At 43.7% G+C, this 26,197-nt stretch overlaps 1 protein-coding gene across 2 annotated transcripts in view; it reads left to right on the forward strand.

Moving 5' to 3' along the window:
• LOC137384469 (ran GTPase-activating protein 1-like) overlaps positions 1-26,197 on the forward strand; it is a 752,042-nt gene that overhangs the window by 197,803 nt on the left and 528,042 nt on the right. For both annotated transcript variants that reach the window (XM_068058587.1, XM_068058588.1), the window contains exon 2: positions 21,152-21,279. In XM_068058587.1, coding sequence (XP_067914688.1) covers positions 21,152-21,279 — 128 coding nt within the window. The remainder of the gene's footprint in view (positions 1-21,151; positions 21,280-26,197) is intronic.

Below are 26,197 nucleotides of genomic sequence, written 5' to 3' on the forward strand. Positions count from 1 at the left end.
GTTACTGTTAAGGGGCGTATAAACTACTCCCATCATTGACTTCTTTCCCTTGCTTTTTCGTATCTCTGCCTACACTGATTCTATATCTTGAACCAAGGTTCTGTCTACCCCTCTCAGGTGGACAAAGAAGAGCAGTGGAGTTCTCCCCGGTGACCTGGCCAATATTTATCCCTCAATCAACATCACAGAAACAGATTATCTGGTCATCATCACATTGCTGTCTATGGGAATTTGCTGTGCGTACATAGGCTGTCACATTTTCTGAGCCAAGATCATTTCTCACTAATGTACTGATCTCAGTCTTTATTAACAGAGCTACCCCACCTTCTTTTACTTTTTGCCTGTCCTTCCGAAATGTCAGGTACCCCTGAATATTCAGTTCCCAGCCTTGGTCACCTTGTAACCACATCTCTGTAATGGCTATTTCTATTAGTGCCATCAATTCATCTATCTTGTTATGAATGCTGCATGCTTCCTGTCACACTCTGGTTATCATTACCCATATCACTACCCTGCACTGTTACCTTGTTCTTTCCTTTCTAACTTGTGCCCTGTACACCCCAGTCTAAGTCATTAATCTATATCAAGATATAAAGGTGAAATTTACTCTTGCTCAATTGACATTCCAGAAATTGCAGTGAGTGCTCTGGGTTGCTATCTCTGAATTTTTTCAGGCATGGATTGAAATTAGGTGCTGGGCAGAGTTGTATGGAGGTGTGTGTGGGAAGGGTTTAGGAACAAGTCTTATAGAAATGCTCTTTGCAATGTTTTATTCTTTTATGACTGGGCCATCAGTTTTAAAAATAGATGGTAGGTTTCTTTTAAGTGATATTCTCCTTTCAGGTGTTAGCGTCGGCTTAGTTGACAACCCTTTTCCCTCTGAATCAGAAGTTGTGGGTTTGACTCCCACTGCAGGACTTGAGCACAAGAATCTAGGCTGACACTCCAGTGCAATACTGAGGGAGTGCTGCACTGTCAGAGGTACCGTCTTTCGGATGAGACGTTAAATCAAAGTTCTGTCTGTCCTCTCAGGTGGACGTTATGGCACTATATCGAAGAAGAGCAGTGGAGTTATCCCTGGTGACCTGGCCAATATTTATCCCTCAATCAACATCACAAAAACAGATTATCTGGTCACATTGTTTGTGGGAGCTTGCTGTGCATAAATTGGCTGCTGCATTTCCTACATTACAACAGTGACTACATTTCAAAAGTTATTCATTGGCTGTAAAGTACTTTGGGACATCCAGTGATCGTGAAAAACGCTATATAAATGCAAGTCTTTCTTTTCCCCTTATCCCTTATCCTTGATATATTCAAATCCTCCTAGTCAGACGATTGCACTCATTCACTCTCTCTTTGAATGTCCCATCTTCAATTTCACTGTTAAAAACTTTAACCAAATTCTCAGGTGAGCTCACTTAATTTGTGCTAGTTTGCAGGTGCTATTGGTGATTCTATAATTTCAAATAATAGCTGTGAGGAACGTAGGAATATTGAATATTTGGAAAACTACTGTTCTAATTTGATTGAGACAGTGGAGCGGGTTTTAACTTTCAGCAGTGACTGGAAGTGGGCAGTAGTGGACTTACCACCTGTTAGACACCCTGCTTGCATTTCCTTTCCCTTAAAGTAAATGCACAGGGAAATTGGACCAACAACAACAATTTACATTTATATAGCACCTTTAATGTAGTAAAACATCCCAGGGTACTTCACAGGAATGATTGTCAATCAAAATTTGACACTGAGTCACAGAACGAGATATTAGGACAGGTGACCAAAAGCTTGGATAAGAGGTAGATTTTGCGGAGCTTCTTAAAGGAGGAAGGAGAGGTAGAAAGAATTTGGGAGGGAATTCCAGAGCTTAGTTTCTAGGCAGCTGAAAGTGTGGCCGTCACCGGTGGAGGAATTAAAATCAGGGTTTTGCACAGGCCAGAATCGGAGGAGCGCAGATATCTTGGAAGGTTGTCGAGCTGGAGGAGGTTACAGAGCTAGGGGGCGACAAGGCCGTGGTTTATAATAGATGACTGATTTGCAGCTGCTGATAGTTAAAATCAGCCGCAGTGTCTCATTAGCATTGGAATCACTGGGGGGGATTTTATGCTGTCCCCCGCTGCAGTTCTGGAGGCGGGGACAGCAGATAATCGGGTGGGATGGTGGTAGGGGGACCGCAGCCACAAATTAAGCCCGGGGAGGGAAGGCTTGTGAACTGTCTTCCTGCCTCTCTGCCAATTGAAGCCCTTAACTGGGTAATTAATGGCCCTGTCGCCACACGGGAAGCATGCAGCAAAAACTGTGCAGGCTGCTTGCCAGCTCTTGGGAATTGAGGGTGGGGGAGGTCCCTTATTAGAAGGCACTTAGTGACTGAACAAGGGACCCGGCATCAGGAAGAGGGTGGGCCCGCTGAGAGCCATTTCCCGCCCCCCCCTTGCTGTTGACTCCCTTACTCCCCTCTCCTCTGCAACCCTACCCCACAAGATCCCTCCCGCCTGACCCACCTGTGGCCTGGATCCAGCACCACTCCTGGGCCTTGGGTGGATGCTCCACTGGCTGCAGCCACCGCCTCCCTGGTGGCACTGCTCAGTTAAAGAGCTGCCAGCCTCTGATTGGCCAGCAGCTCCCAGAGAGAAGAACTTCCGTTGCCGGGGTCCTTCATCCCGTGGGAGGCCTCCGCTGTCCAGTTACGTGCCTAACTGGCACTTGATTTGGGGGGCCTCCCTGAAGAGGCGACATGGGGTTCTTGGCGTCGCTTTTGTCGGGCGTCAAGACCCCTGTCGCCCAGGTAAAATCCCAGCCATTGAGTTTTGTTTCTGGTTCCCCTTTTTTTTGCTGTCCTTGTATGGACACTATCTAATGTTGTTTGTTGTGTTCACGCACCAGGACTAGTATCTCCAATGTAATCTCTGCAAGTTAACAAAAGACTTTCATGCTACGAAATATGTGTGTGTGTATGTTGTATAAAAATGTTGCCATTTCTGTTGGAACATTGCAAATATTCAGTCTTAAATTGAGTTCTGCTGTGCAATAAAGTAAAATCAGCCTCCCCCGACTTTAGTGTCAGTGTTAGGTTTGAAGTTTTTGAGCGATCAGGAGCTCATCTGCTTCGTGTTAAGAGAAAATGGTTGTTGTTCAGAAATGTGTGTATTATCAATCAGAGAGTTATTGTCTACCAATCCCAGTAATATGACTGGGATTTGGGAGAGGCACAGACATGGTCCCTGGTGGAATCACAATGGCTGTTGGTAATTCACGTACCATGAGGTAGGAATTGGTTGTTCTTGGGGTCACAGCAGAATTTTCAGTAAAAGTAATTTTTTTTACACTTTGCAATAAGGTTAAACATTGTTTTTGCTTTTCTTGAGTGTTTAGTAGAGATGTACGAGGAATGTTCTGGTCATAGTATGTAACTGAACCACGCTTCATTTTCTGCAGCTACAGAACCATGTACTGTTGATGCACCTCAAAACATTTTCAGGCTCACTGACAGCGATCTTCTTTGTAGTTAAATTTTTCTTTTGCAGTTGTCCAATTTAAAAATATTAAATACACTGTGAATTTGGAGTAATGTGTAAGGAGTGGAATCCTCCTTTCGAACTGACATTGCTGCTTCTGCTGTGTAACATGAGTCAGTCACAAACTGATTATTGCAAACTAGTCAGTATTTTTATTTTTGCAATTGCACATTTATTGAAAGGAAACAGGAACGGTGTCTAGAGTAGAGGGGTACCGTATTACGAACATATGAACTAGGAGCAGGAGTAGGCCACTCGGCCCTTCGAGCCTGTTCTGCCATTCAATAAGCTCATGGCTGAACTGATTCCTCCACATTTCCACCTACCCTCGATAACCTTCCACTCCCTTGCTTATCAAGAATCTATCTACCTCTGCCTTAAAAATATTCAAAGACTCAGCTTTCACCGCCTTTTGAGGAAGAGAATTCCAAAGACTCACGATCCTCTGAGATAAAAAATTTCTCCTCATCTCTGTCTTAAAAAGGGCGACCTCTTATTTTTAAACAGTGACCCCTAGTTCTAGAGTCTCACACAAGGGGAAACATCCTTTCCATATCTACCCTGTCAAGACCCTTCAGGATATTATATGTTTCAATCAAGTTGCCTCTTACACTTCTAAATTCCAGCGAATACAAGCCTAGCCTCTCCAATCTTTCCTCGTAAGACAACCCAGCCATTCCAGGTATTAGTCTAGTAAACCTTCTCTGTATTGCCTCCAAAGCGTTTATATCCTTCTTTAAATAAGGAGACCAGTATTGTACACAGTACTCCAGATGTGGTCTCACCAGTGCCCTGTATAGCTGAAGCAGAACCTCCCTACTTTTGTATTCAATTCCCCTCGCGATAAATGATAACATTCGATTAGCTTTCCTAATTATGTGCTGTACCTGCATACTAACCTTTTGCGATTCATGCACTAGGACACCCAGATCCCTCTGCATCTCAGAGCTCTGCAATCTCTCACCATTTAGATAATATGTTTCTTTTTTATTCTTCCTGCCAAAGTGGACAATTTCACACTTTCACATATTATACTCCATTTGCCAGGTTTTTGCCCACTCACTTAACCTATCTATATCCCTTTGTAGCCCCCTTATGTCCACTTCACGAGTTACTTTCCTACCTATCCTTGTGTCATCAGCACATTTAGCAACCATACCTTTGGTCCCTTCATCAAAGTCATTTATATAAATTGTAAAAAGTTGAGGTCGCAGCACAGATCCCTGTGGCCACTTATAACCACTTGTTACATCTTGTCAGCCAGAAAATAACCCATTTATGCCTACTCTCTGTTTCCTGTTAGTTTAGTTTAGTTTAGTTTAGAGATACAGCACTGAAACAGGCCCTTCGGCCCACCGAGTCTGTGCCGACCATCAACCACCCATTTATACTAATCCTACACTAATTCCATATTCCTACCACATCCCCACCTGTCCCTATATTTCCCTACCACTTACCTATACTATTTTATAATGGCCAATTAACCTATCAACCTGCAAGTCTTTGGCATGTGGGAGGAAACCGGAGCACCCGGAGGAAACCCACGCAAACACAGGGAGAACTTGCAAACTCCACACAGGCAGTACCCGGAATTGAACCCAGGTCCCTGGAGCTGTGAGGCTGCGGTGCTCACCACTGCGCCACTGTGCCGCCCAATCTTTTATCCATGCCAATATGTTACCTCCTACACCATGAGCTTTTATTTTCGCAATAACCTTTGATGAGGCACTTATCAAATGCCAGTATTCACTGGTATTCACCGTTAGGAGCTGCAACTTCTGACCAGGTATCTGTGGGGGGAGTATTAAACCCCCCCCCCCCCCCCCATGACATGTGGGTTAGTGGTGTGGGGTGGGTTAAAATACCAAAAATGAGAAACAAGACCCCAACGCACCCACTTTCAGTTTTAATGGGGTGGATTTAGGTGTGGCTGAGTAACCCAATCTGAAGAGAGGGTGATCCATCATTATGGTATGTTAATGAAGGTACTTTCCTCAAATTCTGACTGTGATTTGCAATTAACACCTCCTGCACGGGTTTCTTGGGACTTGGGACAACTCGGCAGTAAACCCAATGTGAGATTGAGTAGCACTTAATGGGGTTAGTTCAAGGGCAGGTGTCTCAATATGAATAAAGGTTCGTTGCTCATAGCTGCTTTCCCTGTTCCCTCTGGTAAATGGTTTGCTGAGTGTCTTGTGGTGACAGATGTGTTGCTAAAATTTGGAGATGTTCACACAAGGGAGCGTCAGAATGGGTGGCTGCCATGGCTGCTTTCAACCTTTTACAACCAATGAAGTACTTTTGAAATGCAATCACTGTTGTATGAGAAACATAGAAACATGGAAAATAGGAGCAGGAGTAGGCCATTCGGCCCTTTGGGCCTGCTCCGCCATTCAAAAAAGATCATGGCTGATCATCTAATTCAGTACCCTGTTCCCGCTTTCTCCCCATATCCCTTGATCCCTTTGGCATTAAGAAATATATCTATCTCCTTCTTGAATATATTTAATGACTTGGCCTCGACTGCCTTCTGCGGTAGAGAATTCCACTGGTTCACCACCCTCTGAGTGAAGAAATCTCTCCTCTTCTCAGTTCTAAATGGCATACCCCATATCCTGAAACTGTGACCACTGGTTCTGGACTCCCCAGCAATCGGGAAAATCCTCCCTGCATCTAGCCTGTCTAGTCCTGTTAGAATTTTATAGGTTTCTATGCAATCCCCTCTCATTCTTCTAAACGCCAATGAATATAGGCCTAGTCGACCCAATCTCTCCTCATACGTCAATCCTACCATCCCAGGATTTAGCCGAGTAAATCTTCTTTGCACTCCCTCCATGGCAAGAACATCCTTCCTCAGATAAGGAGACCAAAACTGGATACAATACTCCAGATGTGGTCTCACCAAGACCCTGTATAACTGCAGTAAGACATCCTTGCTCCTGTACTCAAATCCTCTTGCAATGAAGGCCAATATACCACTCACCTTCCTAACTGCTTGCTGCACCTGAATGCTTGCTTTCAGCGGCTGGTATACAAGGACACCCAAGTCTCGTTGCACCTCCCTCTTGCCCAATCTATCACCATTCAGATAATAATCTGTCTTTCTGTTTTTGCAACCAAAGTGGATAACCTCACATTTATCCACGTTACACTGCATCTGCCATGCATTTGCCCACTCACCCAACTTGTCCAAATCACATTGGAGCCTCTTTGCATCCTCCTCACAGCTCACAGTTCCCCCCCAGCTTTGTGTTGTCTGCAAACTTGGAAATGTTACATTTAGTTTCCTCATCCAAGTCATTAATATATATTGCGAATAGCTGGGGCCCAAGCACTGATCCCTGCAGTATCCCACTAATCACTACCTGCCACCCAGAAAAAGACCCGTTTATTCCTACTCTCTGTTTCCTGTCTGTCAACCAATTCTCAATCCATGCCGTATATTACGCCCAATCCCATGTGCTTTAATTTTGCACACTAACCTCTTAAGTGGGACCTTATCAAAAGCCTTCTGAAACTCCAAATACACCACATCCACTGGTTCTCCCTTATCTATTCTACTGGTTACATCCTCAAAAAACTCCAGTAGATTTGTTAAGCCTGATTTTCCTTTCGTAAACCCATGCTGACTTTGTCCAATCCCGTTTATGCTTTCCAGGTGTTCTGTTATCACATCCTTTATACTAGACTCCAGCATTTTCCCCACTACTGATGTAAGGCTAACTGGTCTGTACTTCCCTGTTTTTTCTCTCCCTCCTTTTTTAAATAGTGGGGTTTCATTTGCCACCCTCCAATCTGTAGGAACTGCTCCAGAGTCTATAGAATTTTGGAAGATGACCACCAATACGTCTACTATTTCAGGGCCACTTTCTTTAGTGCTCTGGGATGTAGATTATCAGGCCCTGGGGATTTGTCAGCCTTTAACCCCATTAATTTCCCCAGCACTATTTTTTTCCTAATACGATTTCCTTCAGTTCCTCCCTCTCATTAGACCCTTGGTTCCCTAACATTTCTGGGAGGTTATTTGTGTCCTCCTTTGTGAAGACAGAACCAAAGTATGTGTTTATTTGTTCTGCCATTTCTTTGTTTCCCATTATAATTTCTCCCGTTTCTGACTGTAAGGGACCTACATTTGTCTTCACTAATCTTTTTCTCGTCACATATTTATAGAAGTTTTTACAGTCAGTTTTTATGTTCCCCGCAAGTTTACCCTCATACTCTACTTCCCCCCGCTTAATCAACCTCTTTGTCCTCCTTTGCTGAATTCTAAACTGCTCCCAATTCTCAGACTTGCAGCTTTTTCTGGCAATTTTATATGCCTCCTCTTTGGATCTAATACTATCCCTAATTTCTTTTGTAAGCCATGGTTGAGCCACCTATCCGGTTTTATTTTTGTGCCAGACAGGAATGAATAATTGTTGTAATTCATGCACATGTTCTTTAAATATTATCCCTTGCCTATCCACCGTCAACCCTTTTAGTAAAGTTCTCCAATCTACCATAGCCAACTCGCGCCTCATACCTTCGTAGTTTCCTTTATTTAGATTCAGGACCCTAGTTTTGGATTCAACTACTTTATTCTCCACCTTAATGAAGAATTCCATCATGTTATGGTCGCTCCTCCTCAAGGGACCCCGTATAACAAGATTGTTAATTAATCCTATTTCATTGGATAATACCCAGTCTAGGATAGCCTGTTCTCTAGTTGGTTCCTTAACGTATGGGTCTAAAAAACCATCACGTACACACTCCAGGAAATCCTCCTCCACAGTATTATTGTTAATTTGGTTTGACCAATCAATATGTAGATTAAAATCACCCATGATTACAGTTGTAGCCTTATTGCATGCGTCTCTAATTTCCTTTTTAATGCCATCCCTTACATCTCCACTACTGTTTGGGGGCCTATAGACAACCCCCACCAACGTTTTCTGCCCCTTGGTGTTTCTTAGCTCCACCCATACAGATTCCACGTCATGATTTTCCGAGCTAATATCCTTCCTCACTATTGCATTGACTTTCTCCTTTACTAACAACGCTACCCCACCTCCTTTCCATTTTTGCCTGTCCTTCCTAAATATTGAATACCCTTGGATGTTCAGTTGCCATCCTTGGTCACCCTGCAGCCATGTCTGCATAATCGCAACTATATCGTAACCGTTTATATCTATTTGCACTCTTAATTCATCTACCTTATTACGAATCCTCCATGCATTAAGATACAATCCCTTTAGACTTGTATTTTTAACATTGTTAGTCATCTTAGCTTTATTTTGCACTATGGCCCCATTTGTTTCTCGCCTTTGTTTCTTCTGCCTTCCACTTTTGCTGTTTACCTTTCTGTCTTTCATTTCTCTCCTTGTTACCCCCTCCTCTGTCTCCCTGCTCAGATTTCCATTCTAGTTTAAACTCCCCGACAGCACTAGCAAACAACGCCCCCCCCGAGAAAATTGGTCCCGGTCCTGCCCAGATCCAACCGTCCAGCTTGTACTGGTCCCACCTTCCCCAGAACCAGTCCCAATGTCCCAGGAATCTGTATCCCTCCCCCCTGCCACGTATTCATCTGATATATCCTGCTATTTCTGCTCTCGTTAGCACGTGACACTGGTAGTAATCCTGAGATTACTACCTTTGAGGTCCTACTTTTTAATTTATGTCCTAACTCCCTATATTCAGCTTGTAGGCCCTCATCTTTTTTTACTTACGTCGTTGGTACCGATATGTATCATGACAACTGGCTGCTTGTCCTGCCCCCTTAGAATGCCCTGCAGCCGCTCAGAGACATCCTTGGCCCTAGCACCAGGGAGGCAACATACCATCCTGGAGTCTCTTTTGCAGCCACAGAAACGCCTGTCTGTTCCCCTTATGATTGAATCCCCTATCATTATAGCCCTGCCACTCTTCTTTTGCCCCTCCTGTACAGCAGAGCCACCCATGGTGCCATGAACTTGGCTTTTGCTGCTTTCCCCTGAGCCATCTCCCCCAACAGTATCCAAAGTGGTATATCTGTTAGAGAGGGGGATGGCCACAGGGGACTCCTGCACTACCTGCCTTCCTCTTGCTCTGCCTGGTGGTCACCCATTCCCTTTCTGCCTTTGCAGCATTTGCCTGCAGTGTGACCAGCTCGCTAAACATGCTATCCAGGACGATCTCAGCATCGCGGATGCTCCACAGTGAATCCACCCGCAGCTCCAGCTCTGTAATGCGGGTAGCCAGTAGCTGCAGATGGATACACTTCCTGCACACATGGTCATCAGGGACACTAGAAGCATCCCTGATTGTAGGAAAAGCAGCAGCCAGTTTGCGCACAGCAAGCTCCCACAAACAGCAATGTGATAATGACCAGATAATCTGTTTTAGTGATATTGTTTGAGAGTTAAACATTGGCCAGGATACCAGGGAGAACTCCCTGGCTCTTCTTCGAAATATTGCCATGGGATCTTTTACTTCCACTTTAGAAAGCAGACAGTGCCTCAGTTTAACGTCTCATCCGAAAGAGGCACTGCCAACAATACAGCACTCCCTCAGCCCATTGACTTGAAATGTTAACTCTGTACCTCTCTCCACAGATTCTGCCTGACCTGCTGAGTATTTCCAGCAGTATCTGTTTTTATTTCAGATTTCCAGCATCTATAGCACTTTCCTTTTTGTACTAGACATTATTTCAGTAGACGGCTTCCAAGTTCCATCAAATTTTATTTCTTCCGAAGGTTCACTTGTGTTCAGAGTTATCAGTCATTCAATTAGTCACACCAGATAAACTGGTTAATATACATTCTCCATCTCTCCTAATTGCTTTATAAAGACAGCACAGACATAATATATTTAACAAGTGATTAACATGCCTAGTGATGGAATGACCAGTGTTCATCATTTATTGTGCAATAGAAATTGCTGACTAGCCAGAAGTGTGGCTACGAATATTGTTTTAACCACAGGCACTAATTTTTGTAGAAAATGCCTAAAGTGCATTCACAAAATACAGGTAAATGTATTACATGTGTGTCCTGGCCAATGTTTATCCCTCAACCAACATCACTAATACAGATTATCTGGTCAATATCCTTACTGTTTGTGGGAGCTTGTTGTGAGGAAATTGACTGTCGTGTTTCCTATATTACAACAGTGACTACATGTCAAAAGTATTTTATTGGCTGCATAGCGCTTTGAGAGGACCTGCATTCAGAAAGGTGCTGTAGACTTGCAAGTCTGTCTTTCTTACCTAACAAACATCTTCCACCATTTAGTAACAAAGGCAGCAAGGCACTCACAACAATTAAAGAAACATTCACACACTGCTTTTGACCTTACCATTTTACCAACAAACACACGGAAAGGTTAAAGTTCACATGCACACACTGTGCCAATGAGTATCAAGTGTCCATTACTTAATTTATATTTGCTAGTGTCATGGTCCTGTAGTTTTTTTTCGGAATATGCGGTTTGCCTTTAAGGTTTGCAAAGGATCAGTATTGCTTTAAGAACCAGCAAGCCTCAGGAGTTATAGGAATGTGTATTTTCGTTGCCTTAGAAACAGCCGTTTGGAGACTGCGATTCAAAGGGTGCATTCTCGTTACCATAGAAACAGCCACTGGGAGTGAGTCTCATGCGATACATTTGTTACAATTCAATTTTGAACTGGCTGTTAATGGAAGACAGTTTGTTCTAACAGACAGAAGACACAGATGACACAGCTGTGATGAGCACACCTGAAAAAGAGCTCTCAACCATTTAAACTGAAGGAATAGGATTTTAGTCTGTTTAATTATTAACTCTCAAAATTCTAAAACATCAAGCCAAAACAGAGATTTCTGGTAATTTAAACTGAAGAAAGGGAAGTTAGACTGTGACAATCTTTTTTCCCTCAAAAACTCTAAAGTCAGTTTGATTCAATTAAAAGTGTTTGCAAGTCGTTAATTGTTGAAATTCGCTGGAGAAGGAAAGCAATATCCTGTGAGGACTTCAAGCGACATCCTGTAAGGACTTCGAGCAACATCCTGTGACGACTTCAAACAACATTGGACTGTAAATTTGCAAGGATTCTAATTTTTTCTATTTTAGTTTAGTTTAGTTTAGAGATACAGCACTGAAACAGGCCCTTCGGCCCACCGAGTCTGTGCCGACCATCAACCACCCATTTATACTAATCCTACACTAATCCCATATTCCTATCACATCCCCATCTGTCCCTATATTTCCCTACCACCTACCTATTCTCGGGGCAATTTATAATGGCCAATTAACCTATCAACCTGCAAATCTTTGGCATGTGGGAGGAAACCGGAGCACCCGGAGGAAACCCACGCAGACACAGGGAGAACTTGCAAACTCCACACAGGCAGTACCCAGAATCGAACCCGGGTCCCTGGAGCTGTGAGGCTGCGGTGCTAACCACTGCGCCACTGTGCCGCCCATTTTAAATGTTGTTTATATCTTCATAGTGCTTAAGAATTTAGTTCTTCTAATTAAAGAGTTAATTAGTTGATTTAAAGGCACCTGGTTTGGTTAGCCTCATTCGGGGGTTAATAGATGGTACAATTTGGTTGGGTCTTTCTTGAATTTGGAAAGTTTTAAATGATATGTTAGCCAATCTGTGGAATGACGGGATTGAATTAACAGTGCGTTGGTTCCACCACAATCAGAATCGTATATTTTGACTGGGGGCTTTGACAGGAGCCGTTGGTCATAACACTAGTCAGAAATGCGGTTATCCACATCTGGATTCCCAATTATCCACATGTGGCTAACAAATTGGACAACACGGGCTTATGTTATGGATCCACATTATTGCAGATGATGAAATCTCAGGGCCACATATAATGATCCTGGGTTTATTGCAAGTCATCTTGTTGACATGAGAGAGCGCAGCTAACACAAGGTAAACAATGTGCCTGCTGTATCTGCACACTTGTAGTGTAAAATTTGCATGTACCTCGAGCTGTGGAACCTAACAGATCATGGTGTTTTGACGTATAGGGGTACCATTTCAAATTTAAAAATACTTAAATGAATTGTTTGGCCGATAGTGAGGCAAAGTGCAAACCTCCAGGACGAAGCAGTGTGGGAGAAATGTAAACACAATTAGGATGGAACTGCCTGAGATTTGAGGGAAGGATTGCGAGAGTTTAGGGGCCTGCAGGTTAGATGCTCATAGCTGAAGGTGCTTTAACATACTGTCAGGTTAATGCTGCCCAATGTTGGAATATAAGCTGAAACTGCAGATTCTTGTGCAAGAAATAAAAGCCCTGCTTTTCATAGTTATTGGAGAACCATTTAATTGCTAATTATTCAACCAATTCGTCATTCAAACTGTGCTGAGGTGTTGTAAGTGTTTGTGCTTTATCCTGGGGTGATGGCCAGTTTCACTGATGAAGTTGTTCAATCAGAATTCTGTCACTTTCACAATCGGGTCTCCATTGAAGATGGGCAGCTCCATAAAATGAGGATAGTATGGCACATGGGGGCCACTCTCCCAAGAACACATTGTAAAAAAACGCAGCACTGTGAAAGTGCCTTTAAATTCAAGCATATTTCCTACTCAAATAGTCAGATGTTTTTGTGGAAAGCACTTGATCTTTTAAATAATGACTTTATTTCCCCCCAAATCATGGTAGCAGCACAAAACGGTGACTGTAGATCTCTCGGTACAAATCTGAAGACTAAAGGATATTCTTGAAATGACTGTCATGTCTGTTTTCTTGTAGTGCAAATTCACATGCGCCACCTTGAAATGACGCTGTTCGTCCTTTGTCCTCACCCACAGTGTGTAGTGGTCAGAATGGTGCTGAAGTTCATATCAGGTGCCCCATTCTTTCCACTGCTCCTAAGTGCAAACAGCCCAACCTATGGAACCATAACCCATATACGTGCAGATTCGATTCTCTTTCTGTTGTTCCTCTCACTGGCTTTCCAGTTCTGCCACAAATGAAACACATCCAGAACTTTGCAGCCTTGTACCAACTCCAGCATGCCCTGTCCTTGCTGACCCTCAGTGCCTCCCTGACTGCCAATGTATCAATTTTAGAATTAGTGTCTTCATCTGCAAGCCCCTATCTCTGAAAACTTCACCAGCCCTTCATCCTGGCACTTAGCCTCTGCTTTTCTGACTTGGGTTTATTGTGTGTCCCCTGCTCCATCATCACTAGCAGAAATGTACTCTGGAATTCCCTCCTTGAATACCTTTGCTTTGCTGCCTCTCTTGCCTCCTCCTAAAAACCTGCTTTGAAACATGATGTTCCATCATATTTCATACACCTCGTTTAACTTCAGCAGCAGACTCCACCGTGGTCAGCAGCGGTGAGATGAGAGCGACTGCCCTTGACATCAAGGCAGCATTTGATCGAGTAGAGTCACAGAGAGATATAGCACTGAAGCAGGCCCTTCAGCCCACCGAGTCTGTGCTGACCAACAACCACCCATTTATACTAATGCTACATTAATCCCATATTCCCTACCACATCCCCACCATTCTCCTACCAGTTACCTACACGAGGGGCAATTTACAATGGCCAATTTACCTATCAACCTGCAAGTCTTTGGCTGTGGGAGGAAACCAGAACACCCGACGGAAACCCACGCGGTCACAGGGAGAACTTGCAAACTCCGCACAGGCAGTACCCAGAACTGAACCCAGGTCGCTGGAGCTGTGGGGTTGCGGTGCTAACCACTGCGCCACTGTGCCACCCTAGAGTATGGTATCAAGGAATCCTAGCAAAACTGGCGTCAATGGAAATCAGCAGTAAAATTCTCCGCTGGTTGAAATTGTACCTAGCGCAAAGGAAGATGGTTGTGGTTGTTGGAGGTCAATCATCTCAGCTCCAGGACATCACTACAGGAGTTCCTCAAAGCAGTGTCTTCGGCTCAACCATCTTCAGCTGCTTCATCAATGACCTTCCTTCAAGATCAGATCAGAAGAGGGGATGTTTGCTGATGATTGCACAATGTTCAGCACCATTCGTGACTCCTCAGATACTGAAGCAGACCATGTCCATATGCAGCAAGACATGGACAATATCCAGGCTTGGGCTGATAAGTGGCAAGTAACATTTGCACCACATGTCTGGCAATGACTATCTCCAACAAGCTAGAATCTAACCATCTCCCCTTGACATACAAGAGCATTACGATCACTGAATCCCCCACTATTAACATCCTGGGGTTTACCATTGACCAGAAACTGAACTGGAGTAGTCATATAAATACCGTGGCTACAAGAGCAGGTCAGAGGCTAGGAATCCTGTGGCGAGCAACTCACCTCCTGACTCCCCAAAGCCTGTCCACCATCTACAAGGCACAAGTCAGGAGTGTGATGGAATACTCTCCACTTGCCTGGATGGGTGCAGCTTCAACAACACTCAAGAAGCTCGACACCATCCAGGACAAAGCTGCCCACTTGATTGGCACACCATCCACAAACATTCACTCCCTCCACCACTGACACACAGTGGCAGCAGTGTGTACCATCTACAAGATGCACTGCAGCAACGCAACAAGGCTTCTTAGCCAGCACCTTCCAAACCTGCGACCTCTACCAACTAGAAGGACAAGGGCAGCAGATGCATGGGAACACCACCACCTGCAAGTTCTCCTCCAAGCCACACACCATCCTGTCTTGGAACTATATCGCCGTTTCTTCACTGTCACTTGGTCAAAATCCTGGAACTCCCTTCCTAACAGCACTGTGGGTGTACCTACCCCACGTGGACTACAGCGGTTCAAGAAGGCAGCTCACCACCATCTTCTCAAGGGCAATTAGGGATGGGCAATAAAATGCTATCTTAGTCAGTGATGCCCACATCCCATGAATGAATAAAAAAAAACTTCTGTCCTCCTTCTGCTCAGCATCCGCCAGCCACTCCTGTAAAGCATCTTAGGACACTGTTACATGAAATACACCATATAAATGCAAGCTGTTTTCTTAAGACCCTGTAGTCAGGCTAAGGCTGCCAGGTACATCTCTACTTTTGGGTAATTTCTTTACCCAGAGAATGTGGAACTCGCTACCACAGGGAGTAGTTGAGGTGAATAGCGTTGATGTATTTAAAGGGAGCCAAATGAGGGAGAAAGGAATAGGATATGCTGATAGGGTGAGATGAAGTAAGGTGGGAAGAGGCTTGTGTGAAGCATAATCACTGGCTTAGACCAGATGGACCGAATGGCCTGATTCTATGCTGTGCACTCTATGCAATTCTAGTTATTATAAAGTGAATGGGGTGATCCTGGCTCCTGTGTTTTACTTTATTGAGCAAGTGATTCTCCATGTTACAGAATAGCAACCAGCATCCAAATGACCAGTAAAAGGGGAAGAACCTTGTTCGTTGCTAGCTCTCCCTGGGAGCGGTTTTGATACATGATGTTCAAGGTCCTAAACAGTTGGAAAGCATTGGTTCACGCTTTTGCTTCCCTACCCAGTGAGTTCCTCATCACTGTTGTGCTGTTGTTGAGGAGTCAGCAAGGAGTCAGGAGGGCTAAAAGGGGTCATGAAAAGTCATTGGCAAACAGGATTAAGGAAAATCCCAAGGCTTTTTATACGTATATAAAGAGCAAGAGGGTATCCAGGGAATGGGTTGGCCCACTCAAGGACAGAGAAGGGAATCTATGTGTGGAGCCAGAGGAAATGGGCGAGGTACTAAATGAGTACTTTGCATCAGTATTCACCAAAGAGAAGGACTTGGTGGATGATGAGCCTAGGGAAGGGAGTGTAGATAGTCTGGGTCATGTCGTTATCAGAAAGGAGGAGGTGTTGGGTGTCTTGCAAAGCATTAAAGTAGATAAGTCCCCAGGGCCTGATGGGATCTACCCCAGAATACTGAGTTCCTTTGTTTAAGAAGGATAATCCAGGAAATTATAGGCCGGTGAGCCTTACGTCAGTGGTAGGGAAATTATTAGAGTGGATTCTTCGGGACAGGATTTACTCCCATTTGGAAACAAACGAACTTATTAGTGAGAGGCAGCATGGTTTTATGAAGGGGAGGTCATGTCTCACTAATTTAATTGAGTTTTTTGAGGAAGTGACAAAGATGATTGATGAAGGAAGGGCAGTGGATGTTATCTAGATGGACTTCAGTAAAGCCTTTGACAAGGTCCCTCATGGCAGACTGGTACAAAAGGTGAAGTCACACGGGATCAGAGGTGAGCTGGCAAGATGGATACAGAACTGGCTCAGTCACAGAAGACAGAGGGTAGCAGTGGAAGGGTGCTTTTCTGAATGGAGGGATGTGACTAGTGGTGTTCCGCAGGGATCAGTGCTGGGACCTTTGCTGTTTGTAGTATATATAAATGATTTGGAGGAAAATGTAGCTGGTCTCATTAGTAAGTTTGCGCACGACACAAAGGTTGGTGGAGTTGCGGATAGTGATGAGGATTGTCAGAGGATACAGCAGGATATAGATCGGTTGGAGACTTGGGCAGAGAAATGGCAAATGGAGTTTAATCTGGACAAATGTGAGGTAATGCATTTTGGAAGGTCTAATATAGGTGGGAAGTATGCAGTAAATGGCAGAACCCTTAGGAGTATTGACAGGCAGAGAGAGATCTGGGCGTACAGGTCCACAGGTCACTGAAAGTGGCAACGCAGGTGGATAAGGTAGTCAAGAAGGCATACGGCATGCTTGCCTTCATTGGTCGGGGCATAGAGTATAAAAATTGGCAAGTCATGCTGCAGCTGTACAGAACTTTAGTTAGGCCACACTTAGAATATTGCATGCAATTCTGGTCACCACACTACCAGAAGAACGTGGAGACTTTGGAGAGGGTACATAAGAGGTTTACCAGGATGTTGCCTGGTCTGGAGGGCATTAGCTATGAGGAGAGGTTGGATAAACTCGGATTGTTTTCACTGGAACGACGGAGGTGGAGGGGCGACACGATAGAGGTTTACAAAGTTATGAGCGGCATGGACAGAGTGGATAGTCAGAAGCTTTTTCCCAGGGTGGAAGAGTCAGTTACTAGGGGGCATAGGTTTAAGGTGCGAGGGGCAAAGTTTAGAGGGGATGTGCGAGGCAAGTTCTTTACACAGAGGGTGGTGAGTGCCTGGAACTTGCTGCCGGGGGAGGTGGTGGAAGCAGGTACAATAGCGGCGTTTAAGAGGCATCTTGACAAATACATGAATAGGATGGGAATAGAGGGATATGGTCCCCGGAAGTGCAGAAGGTTTTCGTTTAGGCAGGCATCAAGATTGGCGCATGCTTGGAGGGCCGAATGGCCTGTTCCTGTGCTGTACTGTTCTTTGTTCTTTGTTGAGCAAGTGCTCAACAGATGACAGCTGCTGCTGCACACACATTAAAGAACAGAAGGAGGCTGAGTTGGGTTTCTCTCGGTCCACTTTGCTTCTCCCTCTGCACCAGGTTGCTGTAACTTGGTGATCACTGTTCAGTCTCTGCCATGCCAATTATTCCCACCCAGCCAGTTGTTTCACTGCGGCACAGTGGCGCAGTGGTTAGCACCGCAGCCTCACAGTTCCAGGGACCCGGGTTCGATTCCGGGTACTGTCTGTGTGGAGTTTGCAAGTTCTCCCTGTGTCTGCGTGGGTTTTCTCCAGGTGCTCCGGTTTCCTCCCACAAGCCAAAAGACTTGCAGGTTGATAGGTAAATTGGCCATTATAAATTGTCACTAGTATAGGTAGGTGGTAGGGAAATATAGGGACAGGTGGGAATGTTTGGTAGGAATATGGGATTAGTGTAGGATTAGTATAAATGGGTGGTTGATGTTCGGCACAGACTCGGTGGGCCGAAGGTCCTGTTTCAGTGCTGTATCTCTAATCTAATCTAAACAAAACAAAAATTAGCAGCATTATTCAGTGTTCTCCATACTGTTCTTTCATAGCATTGTTTTTCCACTCTCAGTTGGCTGATTGACTCCTATGTTTTTCAGTTTTTTTCCAGTATCCCTTTTTGTACTGCCCTTTGCAGGCATGAATAGTAAATGGTCCACAATGTGTACTGCAACGTGCACACCAAATACTCTTTGGAACTCACTTCTGGCAGACTGAAGATCTACTAGAAACTTCTTTCAGTCGAACCAGCATGAAAGCAGAATCCTCTTGACTCTCCCTCCCTCAGAAGCAGCACAAACAAGACACTGATTCAGGTCAGAATTACAGCCAACATAGAAACATAGAAAATAGGAGCAGGAGTAGGCCCTTTGGCCCTTCGAGACTGCTCTGCCATTCATCGTGGTCATGGCTTATCATCCAACTCAGTAGCCTGTTCCTGCTTTCGCCCCATACCCTTTGATCCCTTTAAACCCAAGAGCTATATCTAACTCCTTTTTGAAAACATTCAATGTTTTGGCCTCAACTGCTTTCTGTAGTAGCGAATTCCACAGGCTACACTCTGGGTGAAGAAATTTCTCCTCATCTCAGTCTGAAAGGTTTACCCCGTATCCTTAGACTATGACCCGTGGTTCTGGACTCCCCCACCATCCTGCATCCACCCTGTAAGTCCTGTTAGGATTTTATAGGTTTCTATGAGATCCCCCCTCACTCTTCTGAACTCCAGCGAATATAATCCTAACCGACTCAATCTCTCCTCATATGTCAGTCCCGCCATCCCAGGAATCAGTCTGGTAAACCTTCGCTGCACTCCCTCTATAGGAAGAACATCCTTCCTCAGATAAGGAGACCAAAACTGCACACAATATTCCAGGTGTTGCCTCACCAAGGCCCTGTATAATTTCAGTAAGGCATCCCTGCTTCTGTACTCGAACCCTCTCGCTATGAAGGCCAACATACCATTTGCCTTTTTTACCGTCTGTTGCACCTGCATGCTAACCTTCAGCGACTGGTGTATGAGAATACCCAGGTCTCGCTGCATATTCCCCTCTCTCAGTTTATAGCCATTCAGATAATAATCTGCCCTCCTGTTTTTGCTACCAAAGTGGATAACCTCACATTTATCCAAATTATACTGCATCTGCCATGCATTAGCCCACTCACTCAACTTGTCCAAATCACCCTGAAGCCTCTCTGCATGCTCCTCATGGAGATATTACATTTAGTTCCCTCATCTAAATCATTAATGTATATTGTGAATATCTGGGGTCCTAGCACCGATCCCTGAGGTACCCCACTAGTCACTGCCTGCCATTCAGAAAAAAAACATTTATCCCTTCTCTTTGTTTCCTGTCCGCCAACCAATTTTCTATCCATCGCAATTCACTACTCCCAATCCCGTGCGCTTTAATTTTACATGCTCATCTCTTATGTGGGACTTTGTCAAAAGCCTTCTGAAAGTCCAAATAAACCACATCTACTGGCTCCCCCTCATCAACTCTACTAGTTACATCCTCAAAGAATTCTAGTAGATTTGTCAAGCATGCTTTCCCTTTCGTAAACCCATGCTTAGCTGCCCGATTCTCCCATTGTTCTCCAAGTGCTCTGCTATAAAATCTTTGATAATGGACTCTCGAATTTTTCCCACTACCGACGTCAGGCTAACTGGTCTATAATTCCCTGCTTTCTCTCTACTTCCCTTTTTAAATAGTGGGGTTACATTAGCTCCCCTCCAATCTGTTGGAACTGTTCCAGAGTCAATAGAATCTTGGAAGATGACCACGAATGCATCCACTATTTCTAGGGCCACTTCCTTAAGTACTCTGGGATGCATACCATCAGGCCTGGGGATTTATCAGTCTTCAATCCCATCAATCTCCCCAACACTATGTCTCTACTAATACTGATTTCTTTCAGTTCCTTTCTCTCAGTAAGCCCTGTGTTCCCCAACATTTCTGGTATGATATTTGTGTCCTCCTTTGTGAAGACAGAACCAAAGTATACATTTAGTTGGTCAGCCATTTCTTTATTCCCCATAATAAATTCCCCTGTTTCTGACTGTAAGGGACCTACATTTGTCGTCACTAATCTTTTTCTCTTCACATACCTATAAAAACCTTTATAGTCAGTTTTTATGTTCCCTGCAAGCTTGCTCTCGTACTCTATTTTCCCCTTCTTAATCAATCCCTTGGTTCTCCTTTGCTGAATTCTAAACTGCTCCCAATCCTCAGGTCTGTTGTTCTTCCTGGCAAATTTATATGCCTCTTCCTTGTAATGCTATCTCTAATTTCCCTTGTAAGCCATGGTTTGGCTACCTTTCCCGTTTTACTTTTGCGCCTGACAGGGATAAACAATTGTTGCTGTTCATCCATGTGCTCTTTAAATGTTTGCCATTGCCTATCCACCGTCATCCCTTTAAGTAACGTTTCCCAATCCGTCATGGCCAACTCGTGCCTCATACCTTCGTAGTTTCCTTTACTAAGATTCAGGACCCTTGTCTCAGAATCAACTACGTCACTCTCCATCTTAATGAAGAATGCTATCATATTGTGGTTGCTCGTCCCCAAGGGGTTTCGCACCATTAGATTGTCAATTATTCCTTTCTCATTACACATGATCCAGTCTAGGATGGCCTGTTCTCTAGTTGGTTCCTCAACGTATTGGTCCAGAAAACCATCCCGTATACACTCCAAGAATTCCTCCTCTACGGTATTGTGACTAATTTGATTTGCCCAATCTATATGCAGATTAGAATCACCCATAATTACAGATGCTTCTTTATCGCATGCATCTCTAATTTTCTGTACATCCATGTAGTCATTGGGTATAGATCTCTTACTTTTTTTTACTTCTTCCTTTCTTTCAGCTGTGGAAATAACAAAAGCGATTACAAAGTTTTCCTGTCTCCATGCCCTCCGGTTAGAGGGGAACACAGTGGGTGTTGCTGCTGCTGAGGCTATTGCTGAAACCTTGACCAAGAGACCAGAATTGAAGGTGATTCTCAGGTTTTGTGTTAACGTATTTCCATTTGTATGCACAGTCTCCAAGTAACAAAATGGATTTCTGCCTTGTTCTAGTTCCCAGGGTTGTGTGGAATGTTTGACTGTGTTGAATACTCAGCTTCTGAATATATATTAAGCTTTCTGTTTGCATCCCAGGTCCAACACCATGTAAAGGTTTGTAGCCTATTTGAACAGTTTCCTCTCGGGAGACTATCTGCAGCTTGTTCCAAAGCTTATTCAAAAAGTCTGCATCCTTCTCTGAGTACAGCTTTCAAAACAAAAATATATTGCCCACTGGATAGAGCTGTACTACCTTAGTGCATCTGTACACCACAGGAGGTGCTTACCAGTTTGACAATTTACATCTTTGAAAGTGGGTTCATGAAGAAGTCAACAAAGTACCCATTAAAGCCAATAATTGCTGGGCAGATCTAACTAAAGTCAGCTTCTGATCATTGAAGGGACTGCATTTATTGTCCCTGCAAGACCATACAAGGTTCCCCCCCACCCCCATCCCATTACCACTAACAGAAGTACTTACAACAGTTCTGGTCTCCATATTATAAAAAGGCATTGGAGAAAAAATTTGAAAGTGTTTCATTGGGTAGATGTGGTAAAGATGTTTCCACTTGTGAGGAGTCCAAAACTAGAGGCTATGAATATAAGTCGCTAATAAATGCAATAGGGAATTCAAGAGAAACTTCAGAGAGTGGTGGGAACGTGGAACTTGCTCGCACATGAAGTGGTTGAGGCGAATAATGTATGCGTTTAAGGAGAAGCTAAATGAGCACATGAGAAGGAAATAAATGGATATACTGATAGGGTTAGAAGATGGGGGGTATGGTAAGGCTCGTGGGGAGCATAAACGCTGGTACAGACCAGTTGAACCAAATGGCCTGTTTCTGTGCTGTGGACGCAATGTAAGTTTAAAAAAAGTATGTTTCATCCAATAACTGATGGACCTCTGGTCTGAGTAGCTCTAATATGTGGGGACCTTTTCACATACTCTAAAAGAATTATGTTTCATTCACCTAGCTCTCTGTATTTGTCTTTTATGAAGGGAGCCTACCCAATGTGTGAAGGCTATCTTTCTATATTGTAAGTGTTTGAAGAATTGCCTCTGTTTCATGTAAGATTGTATAGACTGTACCAATGTTGCCTATCACAGGATGTGGGTTTCTTTTGATGTAGAATATTACTGTTTCTAGTTCAACCATGTTGACATCAATAATTTTGCCCAAGAAATTGCAAGGACAGTGTTTATGTCTAAAATCTCATAATGTTGATATCATTGAAAAAAGTGATTTCTATAAATCGGTTTTATTTTAAGTCTTGTTGGGTGTGCTTTAATTTCAACCTTACCAAACCAATCTAAGCACATTACATATATAGCTGTTCACTATAGGACAGGTTACAGGTACAGCTGCTCCCTGTAGGGCATGTTACAGGTACAGCCTACTCACTATAGGATATGTTATAGGTACAGCCTGCTCACTATAGGGCACATTACAGGTGCAGCCTGCTCACTATAGGGCACATTACAGGAACAACCTGCTCACTATAGGGCACATTACAGAAACAGCCTGCTCCCTATAGGGCACATTACAGGAACAGCCTGCTCACTATAGGGCACATTACAGGAACAGCCTGCTCTCTATAGGGCATATTACAGGTATAGCCTGCTCCCTGTAGGGCACGTTACAGGTACGACCTGGTCACTATAGGGCATATTAAACATATAGCCTGCTCACTATAGGATATGTTTAAGGTACAACTTGCTCTCTTTAGGGCACATTACAGGTACAGCCTGCTCCCTATAGGACACATTACAGGCACAGCCTGGTCGCAATAGGGCACATTACAGGTACAGCCTTCCCCCCAATGGGATATGTTCCAGGCACAGCCTGCTCACTATAGGGCACATTACAGTTACAGCCTGCTTGCTACAGAGCAGATCACAGGTACAGCCTGTGTAATGACGAGCTGCCACCATCTAATGAGTTCTTTTTATGTGGTCTGGTGCAACATAAATGAGATGCTTGGAGTCCAGTCGATTGAAGATCTCAAACAGGCTTTTTAACAGCTAACAGGTATATGCAGTACAGAGCTAACTATTTACAGAACTTGCCTCAAGGTGTTACAGTTGCAAAGTCACTCTGGCTCTGAGTCACATGACTGTGTCCTGGCCCTTAACTTATTATCATACTAAGATCTTAAAGGGATATCACCCTTAAAGGCAATCATACAACAGCCTACTCGCTATAAGGCACATTACAGGTACAGCCTGCTCCCTATAGGAAAGGTTACAATACACCCTGCTCGCTATAGAGCACATTATAATACAGTCTGCTCCCGATAGGAAAGGTTACAGGTACAGCCTGCTCCCTATACGGCACATTACAAGTACAGCTAAGAAGAGAAAAAAAAGAGGACAGAGACCCCCTCGTTTCTCTACAAATTAACGTACTATAACTCAAGTAAAGATAATTCCTGTGTTCAAGAGAAAGCCTAAATTGATCTGAAATATTTTAGCTTGTAGGATCTTCTTTCCTCCTTCTTCAGTTTAATTTGAGTATCAGATCTCATTATCTTTTACTTCCTCCTTTCCTTCCCCATCCTCTTCTGAACCCAGTAACCCTGATTAGGGTGTATTTCCATGAGCAGCCTCTGTCACCTCTTGTAAGCTGTCATTTTTCAAGTGTGTGCCCAAACAGTGTGTCAGCTAGATATTCAATTGTAAAGGCATCACAGCAGGACCTGGTTCTGGGCTCTCCTGCAGGTTGTGGACATTCCTGCAGCATTGGATACCGATCAGGTGTCAACCCTGGCTGATTTCATTTTTCTCCTCTTCCCCATATGAGGGCATCTTCTCCTGTTCTGCAGCTGAGTGGTGATTGAACTCGGGTCATTTTTTGTTAACGTTTGTATCCAAATGTGGACATTTTCCTGTATTTCTGAGCTTCAAGGGACTCTTTCAGTGCAATATTTTACTCCTTGTATTGTGCACTTGTTGTAGATCAGAGGTTCCCAAACTTTACATATTGCATACTCTCTTCCAGAGCTGCCCATGTATCCCGACCGTTTTAATATTTTAACCCCTTTATTTCCCTAGCGTTGTACAAAATATACAAATTATAATACAAGTATACAACTTCATAGCTTAATCATATTACTTGCCATTAATGTGACAGATGAATTTGTTTATTTGAGCTTAGCGCATAATGTGTGGAGTGATAGGAGATAGCTTGAGTCATAAGTTGTTTTCTAAACAAAGGCGTTAATGATAATTTGATTTCATTCCAGTGAGTAATTTAGATTTTATTTAGATTTAGAGATACAGCACTGAAACAGGCCCTTCGGCCCACCGAGTCTGTGCCGACCATTAACCACCCATTTATACTAATCCCATATTCCAACCACATCCTCACCTGTCCCTATATTCCCCTACCACCTACCTATACTAGTGGCAATTTATAATGGCCAATTCACCTATCAACCTGCAAGTCTTTTGGCTGTGGGAGGAAACCGGAGCACCCGGAGGAAACCCACGCAGACACAGGGAGAACTTGCAAACTCCACACAGGCAGTACCCAGAATTGAACCCGGGTCACTGGAGCTGTGAGGCTGCGGTGCTAACCACTGCACCACTTTCTCATGGGTAAGTTGTAGCAAACGGTATCAAAACCTTGACAGCCTGTCTGACAATTCGGGAAATTCTGCTCCCATTTGATCACAAAGCACAACCAATTGCTTTTGTTGGAACCAGTGCTCCTGCTAAACTGTGTGCATGTGCAGCTACCTGGAAGATACTGTGCAGGCCTTGTTCCATTCAAATACTGCGTGTGCAGGCCACACATTGACAAAACTGGCCATGCACAACAACATTTTAAAGGGAGCATCAGTTAGAACACAATTTTGAGTCCACCGTCAGTTGTGATGCTCAGGACAAGTCTGCGGCATGGAGACTGCAGAAAAGATTGTGAAAGGTAGCAGACCCAGCTGTTTGCATTTCACTGAGTTTGGAATAGACCACTTCCACCAGTTTCACCTAAATCTAGGACGACAGACCCATCAGTTTAACCTAAATGTACTATTAATAATTAAGGCACCACTCTAATTTTGAATATTCCTTCTCATTTGACATTTCCCAGAAATATTTTCAGATACTGCAAAGTTCAAGAACAAAGAGGGTTATTTTTCCCAGAAGCAAATTTATCCCAGGCCAGTTTTAGTAATATTACGGACAAGTGGAAAATGACAGTAATGGTTTCCATTTTTCTCCTCTCAACCGACTGAAGGCAGCGTTCTTATTAGAAATGTGTTTTAACCCATGAGCGTATTAATGGTCAATAAACAGACAAATGACAGGATTTCTCAAAGGTTTAAAGAAAGATGAATGTTTATCAAACAATACCTGAAATATTCGCAACGTCACCCAATCACACACACACACACGTACAAGAAAAGATAGAGATTAAAATATAGCATTCATTTAGGTCTGATGGTTTAAAAAAGAGTTCATTATGAAACCTTGCTTGCTTCCCCAGGAGGAAGATTTAAAAATGTGCAGGCCTCTTTTCCTTTTTTCGGATCACTGATGCCAAACTTTTGAAAGTTTCAGGTGGATGGATGTTTTGTAGCCAACTTCTTTGGTTAAATCGCAGATACAGTTCATTGGCAAAAAATCCTGTCATAATATCTCAGGCAGGGAGTTTCACGGTCACCTTTCGTCTCTGCCTCTAGTTAGTTTAAAGATGGTATTCTAGCAGGGTCCTTCTTCTTGCCAGAATGCGTCTCTCTTCCTTCTGGATTCTGGCTTTCTGCACAAAAATATGTCTCTTATTAAAAACTCCTTGGCTTCTGTCAGGTGAACCACGTTTCAGTCTCATTGTGTTTTCATAAATGGTATT

Source organism: Heterodontus francisci, chromosome 26 (assembly GCF_036365525.1).
Source record: "Heterodontus francisci isolate sHetFra1 chromosome 26, sHetFra1.hap1, whole genome shotgun sequence".
NCBI classification, from domain to species: Eukaryota; Metazoa; Chordata; class Chondrichthyes; order Heterodontiformes; family Heterodontidae; genus Heterodontus; species Heterodontus francisci.